A 14809-nucleotide genomic window follows, 5' to 3' on the forward strand; every position below is an offset into this window, starting at 1 on the left:
CACTAGTCACAACTCACAAGAGGTACACTGGTAATCCACACTTTCAAGGTAAACACTGGCACGATGAATATCTCTGTGTACTCACGATTTCAATAACACTGGCTCTTTGTACTTCCTCCCCAGATATCTGACGTTAGACACCACTGGCAGCACAATCTCCTTTACTGCAGTCCTAGCAGCTCTTCAATGTGTGTTATCTTTCCCAGAACACAACGCATGAAAATACAACACTTCAATAAAAGTTGTCTGTATACTCAACTCCGTGTGTGTGTCTCCCTTTGCCCAATCTCCAAAATCCACAATACACTTGTCTCTCCAATCGTCTCCACCGCTCCGTTTCACCCACAACATCTGCTGGAATAAACTTCCTCACGTCTCTTTCCGCCCCCGTACTCTCTCCGCGGACGCCGTATCAACGTGGCTTTTCAACGCTCGGATCGACTCTTGGTTTCGGTTTTGTTTCTTTGGGCTTCTTACAGCAACACAGTGGGTGCCCAAGGCGCACTCGCGGACGGAACTCCCGGGAAGAACTCCCCTTCTGTTCTTCGGGTGCCTTATTTATATGCCTCCCTTCCACTAAATCGCCCAATCACCACTCGCCACGCTCGTGTACACATCTGCTTTCAATAAGCCCAAATCTGGTTGCCCGGAGTTACCGGAAGTGACGAGGTGTTTCACGGACCATCGTCCGGGCGGAACTATTCTTTGCCACTTTCGGTTCCGCTGCTTGAAGTCACTCCGTGACATCTGTTTCCATTATTTTTGGAAATGCTTTTACACGTACTGTACGTTCACACCGCCACAGACTTAAGCTTCCAAAGTTACCGAAAGTCATTCATTTACAATGGAAGCTGACTTCTCTAAGCTGCAAGGAGCAACAAATCCATCGGCATCGTGTTTTTGGCGTCTTGAGCGACCAGAGCGTCAATCAGAAAGTTGAAAAAAGCTCAACTTTATGGTAATAAACTATGACGTGATTCAGCGGCAAAATGCCAGCAACCAATCAGAATATAGCCTAGATGTTCTTCGCTGGCCGATTCTGGAGAAACATATGATGTAAACTCGTTCCTACCAAAACATTAGTTCTGCAAAATCAAATTTCAGGGCAGCCAAAGCGTCAACAAGCCTCCTTATACTTTTTGACAAGCATCCTTGAGCAGGCGTCCTGAGCTTCTTTGAAAGCTTAAGTCTGCGGCAGTGTAGAAATCTGGTTACAAAAATCCGGTGGTGTGCATACAGTACACATTCTATTTGATGACGAAATTTGCATATACATTGACCCTTGCGTATGCATTAAAAGTGAACCATATCCAGATCTTCACCTCAACATTTTAGTAAAATAAGGGCAATACAGAGCTACCCCAAACAATATGTTAGCTTTTGTCTACACCTAATGAACAAAAACTGTGATGTTCCACATTAAGATTTTAAACATACTATAGCCAGGCCCCCAATCCATGTTTGATATTTAGGATCTCTAATCGGGATGATTACATTAGTACAGTCACAATAGTCATTGAGGGAGGTAAATAACAGAGCTTTTGAAATAGAAATCGCAACTGTGCATGTCCAGTTAACAGTGGAGATGGAGAAATTATTTGTGGAAGTATGGAAACAAAACAACTGCCTGAATAACACGTCGGGTAAAACGCTGGGTGAGTGTAAAAGACTGCCTTTACTAGCTAGCAAATGTTAACATAAAAAATTTGATTTGCATGGGTAATTATCAGTGGGCTAGTTGATACTGGTCAACAGTTGACCAATCACAGCTAAGAGAATATACTCTTGAGGTATGATGACAAAACTGAAGTTACTTATAAAATGGCCAGGATAACTAACCTCTCTTCAAAGTCAAACAAGTTCTTGAATCTTAAGATTCTTGAATCTCAACTCTACAGTATACTGTATACATATAATTATTCATCTATCTCTGAAGGTAAATATTCCTTATTTAAATATTAAAAATTTAAATTTGCTATTAATATTTGTTAAGAATATTATTTGCTATTAATTCACATAATGAATCTCTGTAAATACAAATTATTTTAAAAGTACTTATATATTATCAGACATTTAGTTCCCAAATAATACAAGTTAATTGTTTATAATTGTTCTCAGAGTTCTGTGTCAGTGCATATGATGACCACTCAATATTACCACAAATATTTGTTTCAAGCAACAGATTTTTTGTCACTTTTTTGCTGTTTTTTCTTTACAGGGTCACGGATGGATAACCTGACATTCAAATACAGCATACTCTTAGTTGAGGGACTGAAAATAGCACCTCAGTCAAGCCAACCAACATTTATTCTTCTTTTGATTGCTTATGTAGTTATTTTAATATTTAACATTGGTATTGTGATTCAAATTTCAGCCGAAAAAAGTTTACATGAGCCCATGCACATTCTGTTTTGCCATTTACCAATTAATGATATGATGGGGGCAACTGCTCTTGTGCCACTCTTGCTGAGGGATATTTTAACAGATCCCTCTATGCGCTACATCACTTATGTGGAGTGTGTTTTTCAAGCTTTTTTTACACATTTGTATGGTACAACATCTCACACTATTCTAATGATCATGGCCTTTGACAGATATATGGCCATATGCAATCCATTACGATACTCATCAATAATGAGCAGTAAAATGATGGTAAAATTATCAGTAGGAGCCTGGGGTGTTCCATTAGTATTTGTGGGAGTTTTGCTCGGCCTGACTATACGTCTGTCTCACTGCAGATCTGTAATTCAAAACCACTATTGTGATAATCCTTCACTATTTAAATTGTCCTGTGAAAATGTTGTTATCAATAATGTGTATGGATTAACTTTCACTGTGGTTTTACTCTCCTCTTCTATTGGGTTCATAGCACTCACATATCTCAGAATTGCAATGGTGTGCATAAAAAGCAAAAACAAAGCAACTAACAGCAAAGCCATAAAAACTTGCTGCACTCACTTGGCTGTTTATATAATTTTGCTGGTCTGTGGATTTACACCGATTATTCTTCATCGATTCCCTGAATACAATGACAGTCGGAAGTTAGCTAGTGTAATGTTTCATGTTTTACCGCCAGGCTTGAATCCCATGATATATGGTTTACAAGCCAAAGAAATAAGACAAAGCATTTTCAAAATTTTTAGAAATAAAGTAAATACTAAAAATGTTTAACTTTAATTCATTCAGTCAGGAAATAAAGCAGTCTAATGACATGTATAGATTTTCAAGTGTAGATGCAAATGTCTTTGGGGTGCTGTGGGTAATTAAGCCTGCATTGTTTTATCTGATTATCTAATTTCTTGTGTTATGTCTAAATCCACATGTGGTATATGCAGTATGTATATTTTCAAGGTTAATATGTGAACACATTCATACAAAAGATCATCTGTTTTTTTCTTTAAGCAATAAAGCCATGACTAAACTGCACTCTTCTTTTTTAAGTAAACCTTACAAAGAACTTGTTATAAAGCTTCAGGCCAGAGGCCACCAGGCAAGAATTCCTCATTCACCCCAAGACCCGCTTTCCTATACACATAAATGTAATGAATAACATTTTTAATTAAATTCACATAGTACTTATATTAGTGGATTTCCTGCCTCACAGCTTGAAGGGGAGTAAATGACACCATAATTTTCATTTTTGGGTGAACTATCCCTTTAATATTGTAAGTACAAGTATAATAAATAAGTATATAAAATGTATGTCAATTGGTACATATTAATGGCAATTTGTACATTGTATGAGTTGGCTCATTTGTATGAATTCATACCAGTTAATCATGCAAAAATTAATGTTTATCTTTAAAACAAGCAACGAAACCGTACCCCAATTTCACAGGGGTCAAGGTAAATTGTATAAAAATGGACAAAAGTGGTCCTACCAATCAATACGAATTAGCCACCTCATAAAATACATATATTAAAATAATAAAATAGCACTGGGATTTAATATATTTACATACTTATATATTAAAATTCTGTCATCATTTTGTAGCGAATTTAGGGGTTTTGGAAGAGTGTTGTTTAAAACAACAAATCATCATTTTGATAATGATGAGTTACTCATTAATAATTAGAATTATTAATTTAATATTTTCTCCACCAGTTGTTTTATCGCCATTTCAATTAGGGAATTGTTGATTTAGCTCAAAGGCAAATACATACAATTAATCTTCATTAACTATACGCAGTATATGTTGTAGGTTTCGTCTGTGTCAGGATTTGCTTGATAAGAACCCAAACGTAGACTTTTATTCCAACAAACAAGGAAAACAAAAACCCACGAGGGGTCAAAACAAGGTGAACACAACACTAAACTGACAATAAACATCCTAGACTAATGAAACAAAGAACTTGACAAAACACTCTATATATATTTATATATAACTCTGACAACACTAGACATGAGGCATGTAACAAAACGAATCGGTTAACACTTTATTTCGATAGTCCACTTTAGACATTTTACTTATTATAAGTAACTTTGCAACTACTTATCAACTACCAATCTTTAGAGAATTAGTAAACTGTCTGCTTAATATCTACTAACACTTTATTGTGATGATATCTCAACAGACATTCAACTGTCCATAAGTATCTTTGCATGTGCATGTCAACTTATTCCACTTACCCAAACCTCTTCCCTAACCCCAACCCCTACAATCTACTAATACTCTAAGGACAGTTAGTTGACGTATAGTTGCAAAATATTGAAAGTTAGTTGACATGTAGGTGCAAAGTTATTTATAGTTAGTAGAATGTCTAAAGTGGACTATCAAAATAAAGTGTAACCAACGAATCTGCACAAGGCAGCAAACACACAGGCAATAAATAAGAGGACAAATTAAGAGGGCAACAGGTGATGAGAATTAACCAATACAAGACAATTAACGAGGAGGCAAGAGGGCAGGGTCTGGAAACAAGACAAGGAAACACACAGCATACTGAAAGTGAACAATGTCTGTATGTTTCCACACAAAACATGTGGGACTGTCACAATCCTGATACCAGATCAGAAAAATCATGAACAAGGATCCAGGATTGTGACAGTACCCCTCCCCCAAAAGACGCCACCTGGCGTCCCTCAAGGGGACACACTAGACACAGGACATGACAGACTGGAACACAGATGAAAACCAACAGAACATAACAAATATGCACAAAGGCAGGCATGAATAAACAACAAATGGGTTAGGGTTACATAATAACAGGTACATCCAAGAGAGGGGTGGTGAGGACACAAAAGGCTTCACTATGGGAGTGGAGAGCAGGAAAGGAGTCCTAGGTCCAGGGGGTGTAGGACGTAGTTGAGGACGACGAGTCTGGATAGGTTTGGCAGGGAGTTTGCAGGAAGCAGGCTTGGCTGAGGGCAAACGAAAAGGAGCAGTTCCAGGGGAAACCAACTTAGGCAGGGCTGAAGCAGGAGTGACAGAGGGAGCTGGGTTCCAGGGTTCAAAGGGGACAGGAATGGGAACAGGCAGGGGTGGACCAGGGCTCACAGGGTAAGGAAAAGAGTTCAGGGAAGACATTGAGACAGTGTCAGGGGACCAGGGAGACGACAGGACGTTGATACAGGGGGCGCTGCAGGTGGCTGGGGAGCCGGCGAGACAGGGGGCGCTGCAGTTGGCTGGGGAGACGGCGAGACAGGGGGCGCTGCAGCTCGCTGGGGAGCCGGCGAGACAGGGGGCGCTGCAGCTCGCTGGGGAGCAGGCGCGAGCACTGGAGGCAGAAGATGAGAGCTTGAAGTCCCCTTCTCCCCTTCATAATGCACCGGATCATGTCCACGAAGCCCAAGGGCCTTAGCAACTCCACTTCCCTAGGCTTGAGGGGCTCAATGAGGCAGCCGTTAAAGATGACTTTCAACTCTGCCTCGTTGAACCCCGCTTGATGGGCTGCCCCCAGGAACTCTAGTGCGAAGGACCGCACGTCCGCATCCTTCTGACGGAGGCTGTAAAGTATGTGGGCTTGGCGGCTGCGGTAGGCGGTCCAGGACTGCTCCATTGTTGTCTGCTGGGTTCTAGTTGGCAGATTCGTTCTGTCAGGATTTGCTTGATAAGAACCCAAACGCAGACTATGATAAACACTAAACAGACTTTTATTCCAACAAACAAGGAAAACAAAAACCCACGAGGGGGCAAAACAAGGTGAACACAACACTTAACTGACAATAAACAGACTAGACTAATGAAACAAAGAACTTGACAAAACACTAGGGATGGCTCCCGCGAAACTGACGTTTCGACACTGTGTCGAGATCCCGAAGCGTAAATGTTTTGAAACACTGCTCCGAAATGTGATTCGAAACACCCCTGTCACGTGATGAAGTGATTCGAAACACCAAGCGGTGCATTTCACAAGTATTTCGAAAGGTGGCGTACCTGTCGAATCTGCTTCGAATCTTAAACTGACAGGGTAGGAAACAAAACTGACAATACCTCATAGATGCGTTTTTGGCAAGATCAAATACTATAAATTACTGAAAAGAAGTAATTTTTCCTCATAGGTATGTAACACTTAGGCTACTTACAAAAAATGCATGCCAGCAACAAGTGTCCCTTGTGTGAGAATGTTTTCAAAGGCTGGAGAAATTATATGTAGAAAAGTAGCTGGCTGAGTTTATCAACACAGAACAATTTATATATTTGAATAAAGATCTTTATATGTAAACAATGTGGCATATTATGGATTGATATATTTTATGAATCTCTTATTATTTATTTGGTATATCTCTATTCTCTTTTTTTTTCCATTAAATAGACCCGAATAGCCTATAGTTATCGACAATTGTGAGCCTAAAAGCTCATGTAGTTGTCAAACAGATGTTAAAACAACAACAAAAACTATTTTATTATGATGACGTAGCGCATGCATTTCCCAGGTTCGATCCAAAAATCTACGCATGAGAGTCGAGAGCACTATCCACTCTCCCATTCTATCACATGTGTTAATCAAACAACATGTGGGATACAATTTGTCAGCGCTCGTCTAAAATCTTGTCAAGGCTGCTTCATGTAAAGACATGCAGACGACCGCTAGGTGTCACTGTGGAGGCGGTTTCGGATTGATGTTTCGAAGCCTCGAAACATACGACACAATTGATTCAACTGTTTCAGTGTTTCACGAAGCCTCGCTCTGCCCACCACTACAAAACACTCTATATATATCTATATATCACTCTGACAACACTAGACATGAGGCATGTAACAAAACAAATCTGCACAAGGCAACAAACACACAGGCAATAAATAAGAGGACAAATTAAGAGGGCAACAGGTGATGAGAATTAACCAATACAAGACGATTAACGAGGAGACAAGGGGGCAGGGTCTGGAAACAAGACAAGGAAACACACAGCACCCTGAAAGTGAACAATGTCTGTATGTTTCCACACAAAACATGTCGGACTGTCACAATCCTGATACCAGATCAGAAAAATCATGAACAAGGATCCAGGATTGTGACAGTCTGATTTAACAGGATTAATAATAACAATTCATTGATTACTTCGTCCGGCGAATATACCCATAATTGCACATTTACTCTAAGAAATGTTGAGCAAAAGGTATCATGATCAAAGCTGAAGTAACTTTAATGTAAAATCAGAACTCAGAGGTATGTATGGATGAATATACATATATGTTTATTGACTACTCTACTGGGATTTTATGAAACATAACTAACAAAAGACAAAACTTCCACTGCTGTCACTAGAGTCGAGCTAGGCAGGTGTGGTTTTAGCAATCAGTCACCTCAGCTTTACCCATGTTCAGCCTCTTTGCCATTTTTGGTTATCCGCGAGTGATGCGCAGTGACGCGCAGCCAAGATGGCAATTTAAGCTTCAAGAACAATCTTCACAAACCTATGGGTGACGTCACGGACACTACGTCCATATTTTTTTTACAGTCTATGGTTTTAATGCCCCTGCGATTAGATCAAACCATCAAGATGTGATCTAAGTCTGGTACGAAGTTGCCAAAACACTAAACTTTTAAGGGATTTATTGAATAAAAAAGGTGTTTAAAAAAATACATATATAAACTAGGGCCGGGACTCGATTAAAAAAATTAATCTAATTAATTAGAGGCTTTGTAATTAATTAATCTAAATTAATCGCATTTTAATCGCATATAAATATTTGACCTGAGAACATTAAGAAGTAATTTTTTACATGGATTTTAGTATACACTCTTAGAAAGGATGTGTTAATTTTATACACATCATTGTGCTGTAAGCTTTTAACACATTATGTGTAATTTTAACACATTATGAGTCATTTTGTCTTGATTTTGTGTTCAAGTATAACACATGTTGTGTTAAAAGTAACACAAAATGTGTTGTTTCAATAATAACACAGAGATGGGTGGATTCCAGGACGACGCAGTTAGTGTGTTGTCCCAGAATCAACACTAATGTGTTGTTTTTAACACATTCGTTCTTAGAGTGTACCATGAATAATGACTGAATACATAAGCTTAAGCAACAAAATATTGTTTATTGAGCCCTATTCGGACAGGATTGGTTTTACAGGGGTAGATGGCGTAATGTAATTTTACCACAGGACGTCGGTAATATTAATGGTCAATTCGGACGGGATTAGAAATCTCTGTAAAACATTCAGAAGTGGGAGGGGTAACTCGTTGGCGCAGCGCGTCACCTCTCGTCTTCACGTGCACGTTACCTTGCTTCCAGATATCAGATGTGCAAACAACATGACACAGACAAGGAAAACGCGAAACACTGTGTTTAATTTCAGTTTGGGGAGAACGTCAGTTTCATAAACAGTTCCATGCCTCTGAGAAGTAAATTTGACTTTTTTTTTAAAGTTTGTGTCGTGTTTTATTCAGTAACTGACTTGTTTCTCCGTCTAGAACGCAAGTAAACGCTTCTTTAAGCGCTTTTATATTTAAAAGAAACCCGCAAATTAAAAGGAAATGACGCGATTTACGTGTATATTTACAGCTGGTCTATTCGCACTGGATTTGTATTACCTGAGGTAATTTCTCCGGACCTTTTTACAGAAGGTAAAAGACGCCGTAATCTTTACTGACATTGTCCGTAATGATTACTGACATGGAGCATTCGGACTGGACTAAAATCACCGAGAAGCTCTGATAAAAACTTGCTTTACCCCACATCCCTATGTAAAACTAATCCCGTCCGAATAAGTCGTTGTGCCCGGAGTCGGGCTAATGTCCACGCTAGCTGCTGTATGTTTTGCATTGAGATGCTCGATGTGCTGCGGTGATATGTGAATTCCTTGTTGCATAGCTTACACACAACCATGCTTTTATCGACGCTTACATCCGTTCGTTTTTTTATAAAAAAATTCCCATCCACGGGGCCAACCAAAGCGATCTCATCAGCCTCTTGGTTCATGTTCACTGTGGTTTGTTGTGAAGTCATGAACGCTAGTTGGTGCTCCAGTATAATCGGTCCGCCGAAACTCATGAGAAATGTTCCGCGGTGCAAAAATAAGTGCGATTAAAATGCGTTAAAAAATTTTAACGCGTTATTTTTGTGTAATTAATTAATCTTAATTAACGCGTTAAAGTCCCGGCCCTAATATAAACAAAAAGCTCAAGAGGATTAAACCATACATTGAATACAGTTTGTAGATCTTGTGTTGTGTGTAATTATTTTGCCACACCTCTTTATATTCTTTCGAAGGCTGAGCTATTTCACAACTATCAAACATTAAAAAACAATATAAAGTTTTGAATAAGTTAAAAAAGATATTTGAATATAAACCGAAGACATTAATTTGCCAAAGTTTTTGTATTATTTGGTCTCAGAATGAACTGCACCACAACCAGAGGCCATTTCATCATACCAATTACATGAACTAAGTTATGTACGTGTTTTTCACTCTTGGGGTACAAGATGATGTTGTGACACACTCATAAAAAGCCCCAACACAACCTGACAAGCAAGCTGAGCTCTCAGAAATCTCACGATCACTAACTAAGCAACTGTGTATATACATCAATCCTCTGTTTGGTAAGCCAAGAATACCAATATATTATTAGAGATTTCTGTTCCAAATAATACATATTTTTTATCACACTTTTTTCTAGAGCTGCGTAAAATAGTATTAAAAAATGTCAAATCAGAAGTACTAACTAGCACCACAAACTAAATTTTAAAACTTAAAAACAACAAAGTTCATATAAATTACATATGGACAAGTAAAACTATAAAGAAAGAATTTGATAAAAAAGCTGAACATCTTAGTTGAATTTTCAAAATTTTTCCTCTGGATTATATTATAGTGCTTAAAATGATGCGTTATTAATGCAAGTGCTTTACTGTCTATATGTATGTATTTAAACCTGTATGTTTTGTTTAAGGTCAAAGATGGACAACCTGACATTCAGATACAGCATACTCTTATTAGAAGGGATGAAAGTTACTCCTCAGTCTGGCTATATTGCATTTATATTTCTTTTGATTGCTTACATATATATTATGGTATGTAACATTTTGATTTTGATTCAGATCTTGACAGAAAAAAGTTTACATCAGCCCATGTATTTTCTTTACTGCAACTTGACGCTTAACGATGTAATAGGGACAACTGTTCTTGTGCCACGCTTGTTGAAGGATTTTCTAACTGATCCCTCCGCACGCTACATCACTTACGTGGATTGTGTTTTTCAAGCTTATTTTATACATGTGAATGGAACGACATCTCACACTATTCTAATGATCATGGCCTTTGACAGATATGTGGCCATATGCAATCCATTACGATACTCAACAATAATGACCAGTGAAATGGTGGTAAAATTATCAGCATGTGCCTGGGGTGTTGCATTAGTGCTGGTGGGAATTCTGCTTGGTCTGACAATACGTCTGTCTCACTGCAGATCTGTGATTCAAAATCATGTGTGTGACAATGCTTCGCTGTTTAAACTGTCTTGTGAAAATGTTGTGATCAATAATGTGTATGGATTAACTTTCACTCTGGTTTTACTTGTCTTTTCAATAGGGAGTGTTATGCTGACATATCTCAGGATTGCTATAGTATGCTTTAAAAGCAAAAACAAAGCAACAAACAGAAAAGCTTTTAAAACCGTCACCACTCACCTAACTCTTTATTTATTGATGATGGTTTCTGGATTTGTTGTTATATTTCTCCATCGTTTCTCTGAATATGCAGACAACAGGAGAATTTTAAGTGTAATATTTAATGTCGTACCTTCAGGCCTAAATCCCATAATATATGGTTTGCAAACCATGGACATAAGACAAGGCATTTTTAAACGTTTTAAAAATAAATTAAGTGGTATGTAATTTTCTTTTGTTTACAAAAGCAGAAACTTTACTGTAACTGTGTGTGCTAACATTTTTATTTAGAGATTTATTTTTAATTTCAGCTTTAATTAATTTTTTTAGTTCTGTGACCTGCCTATACAGGTACTGAGCAAAAGTAAAGCCTATAAGAAATATAAACAACAAAAATATGATACATTTAGTACAATTCATATATATACCAAATGAGTTGAGTTAGCTGTACCATCTGTTCAGTAAGTCCTGTCATTTGGGTTTTCAAATAAAGGCTAACAAATCGCCCGTTTTGTTCTCTGTAATGGAAGTATACACAACCATTTTGTCCTGTCAGTTATGAAACACTCTCTACAAAGTTGCACATTACAAGAATCTGGCAAGTCTGCAGTGTAATGGTTAATAATATAACACAAATGCTATCAAATTAATCACTTTAGTTTACCCAAAAATAAATATAATGTCATAATTTACTCACCTTCATGTTGTTCTTAACCTGTATGAGTTTCTTTATTCTGTTAAACACAAAAAATATATTTTGATAATTGATGGTAAGCACACAGTTGGTGGTACCAATTGACTTCCATAGTAGAAAAAAACATATACAATGTAGGTCAATGGGTACAGTACCACCAACTGCACTGTTAAAAACGTTGGTTCAACTTAAAAAGTAAGTTGTGTGGTTGCCTTAAAGTTTTTGATTTTACTGTGAATTATCCCTTTAAACATAAAAGCTCCAAGGATTTTATTTTAAATAAATATATACATTTATTTATCTTTTTTTTATAAATGACATAAAATGCATGATTTAAAGTGCAAAAATTAATGGAGATTAAATTTCAGTCTGTCGACATTTACCTCTTTTTATTTATTTGTCCTGCACCTAAGCCATACTCAGAATTTAGATATGAGCCCACCTTTTCCACATTTTTGTTGAATTTTGTTGAACCAACCACCCAGAAAATGACTGTAAGCATGTTGATTTACCAATCACTGCCAATCTGCTGTTTGAGTTTTGATAAAGCAAAGTTTCAGCTTGTCTTCTGTTTCCTTAAAAACTACATTAATATACAAAACCTAGTCCCACTTTATATGTGGTGTTGTTGTTAACCTCAGTGTAATAACATAAAAAGAAAATAAATATAAAACATGCACCATGTAATACTCTCGCATGGTGTTCTGGGTAGGTTTAGAGTTACATTAGACATGGATTTAAGGTTAGAGATAAGGTCAAGGGTGTAACTTCATTTAGAAATTTTTAATGTAGGTACACTAACATATTTAACCCTCTGGGGTCTAAGGGGTGTTTAGGGCCCAGGGGAAGTTTTGACATGCACTGACATTTGTGTTTTTTTCAGTTGCTTTAAAACATATTAATGGCAAAATCTCATAACACTGTGTTCATCACAAACTGGGCTACAATATCATATAGTCAACATGTATGTATATGTTTGTATTTTTGAGAGAAAAATGTTGGTTATGCGTGGTTTTTGAAAAAGCTAAATTTTTAAGTCACTGATATAGTTCCACAAAACTAATTCTAAACATGTTTTCCCAAAACTTTTCAAAACAGGATCTAGTAGTCTAGAGTTTTTTCTTCAAAATGATGTGAAAATCATATGGCCTACTCCTTCACATAAAGCAAGATATTGATTTACAATTTCTAAGACACTTTTGCTTGGGAAAGGCTGTATGCGTGGAGGCGGGAAAGCTCCTGAATAATCAGTGATTGACAGCTGAGAGACAAAAGAGTTGAATAATGAGCCACTAATGAGCCTTGTGGGGATGTTCAACAGGAATGTAACTTTCTCTGTAAAACCATGATAAGGTTTACTTTTCAATATAATGTAAATACACACACATTTTATATATATATATATATATATATATATATATATATATATATATATATATATATATATATATATATATATATATATATATATATATATATATATATATATATTGAAATATTTTCTATTAATTTCACAAGTATAAGTTACCTTTTAAAAATTATAGTAGCCTAATCATGGTAAAGGTACTGTTTGGTCATCGTAAATTGAACACAGGGTTTGTGTTTGGTTGGCCAGCGAGAGGTTTACTTTTGTGCAGTAAAAAGCTCAAAAGAACAACTGCCCATCGTTGTCTGGACTCTTATTTGTGTTTTTGTAATCATTATAGTAGAAACACAACAAGGGACACGCGTGATAAACTTATCAATGTTTGTTTACAGCCGCCGCCAAAACAACAAGGAATGGAGAGACTGGATTGTGGATTACGTATCCATTGACTGCAGGAGGCACGAGTCATGCATATGGATGTTTCTGCTCGTTCACTTCAATGGAGCGGGGGTGTGGCGATCTCATCTTATTACAGATAATGAGGTAACTGGAGAAATACGGTACTTTTCCTCCTTCTCATACAGTTTACACCGAATGACAATATCTGTTTTCAATCTCACTAACATCATTTAAAAGGAGACATTCCAAGCATTATGTAGACATGTATCTTTTGTTTCTATGAAAAGTATTCATTAAGTAACAGTTTATTTTTCTGACGCATTTCTGAAAGGACTTCACTCAGGGAAAGATAACAAAACGCGCATCATGTTTATTTTCTTAACATTGCGAAAAGCACAACATTCTCTTTTTATTAGGAGTGGACAGAAAAAAACTAGACACTTTAATGTTTTAAATTATGTATAAATCATATCTGTATGTCAAAAATCAGCAGAGTAATTTAAGTCTCTTTGCGGAGTGATTGAAAAATAAAGACTTTGTCGACCCCAGAGTGTTAAATGTTATTTGTTTACATTATTAAGTGTTGTGAAATTTACATTCTATACGCTTTTTTAAAATAGTAAATAGACACTTAAAAGTGGGACCTAAAACTATACACTACACTACACAAGACACTTTGCAAAGCTGTAGGTCTCCAAGCACGAATTAGACAAAACATCAAAAGTCATTTACATGAGATGACAATTTTTCCAAATACCTTCCATGGTAAACCAGGGCCTGATATTGTAAGCTCTAGTAGCCGACTAGCATGAAAAGTTTAGGCAACATACTCCTCTTAGTCATAATTGTCTTTCCTCCGATGCCAGAGAGATCACAGAACTGGAAACAACCGGACTTGGGATCCCAGCTGCCCGTACAGACATATATGGGTATCCAGACTAGACATCAACCACTGGGTCCTAGCATGAGCTGGAGAGACTGGTGAGGCAGCCATCTTGTGAAGTGGCTCGGGTGTGGTGGCGGCCATCTTGTGTGGCTCGGGTGTGGCGGCGACCATCTTGTGAAGTGTATCGTTGTGGCGGCGACCATATTGTGAAGTGGCTCGGGTGTGGCGGCGGCCATCTTGTGAAGTGGCTCGGGTGTGGTGGCTGCCATCTTGTAAAGTGGCTCGTGTGTGGCGTCGGCCATCTTCTATAGTGGCTCAGGTGTGGCAGTGGCCATCTTGTGAAGTGGCTCGGTAGCGGGCATACTAAGGACAGGACTGGACATAGTTAATGTAGTGCAT

The 14809-nt window shown here is 37.6% G+C and overlaps 2 protein-coding genes across 2 annotated transcripts; both read left to right on the forward strand.

Moving 5' to 3' along the window:
* The first annotated feature begins 2226 nt into the window (after positions 1–2226).
* On the forward strand, positions 2227–3171 carry LOC135776830 (olfactory receptor 1L3-like). Its single transcript, XM_065287746.1, has 2 exons — positions 2227–2578; positions 2708–3171. The coding sequence occupies exons 1-2, from the start codon at positions 2227–2229 to the stop codon at positions 3169–3171; spliced, it is 816 nt and encodes a 271-aa protein (XP_065143818.1).
* Positions 3172–10354: 7183 nt separating this feature from the next.
* LOC135776935 (olfactory receptor 1L8-like) lies at positions 10355–11293 on the forward strand. The gene has a single exon (XM_065287847.1). It carries the CDS (start codon positions 10355–10357, stop codon positions 11291–11293), a length of 939 nt encoding a protein of 312 aa, XP_065143919.1.
* Positions 11294–14809: the final 3516 nt, after the last annotated feature.

The sequence above is a fragment of the Paramisgurnus dabryanus genome, chromosome 18 (genome assembly GCF_030506205.2).
Source record: "Paramisgurnus dabryanus chromosome 18, PD_genome_1.1, whole genome shotgun sequence".
Taxonomy (NCBI): Eukaryota; Metazoa; Chordata; class Actinopteri; order Cypriniformes; family Cobitidae; genus Paramisgurnus; species Paramisgurnus dabryanus.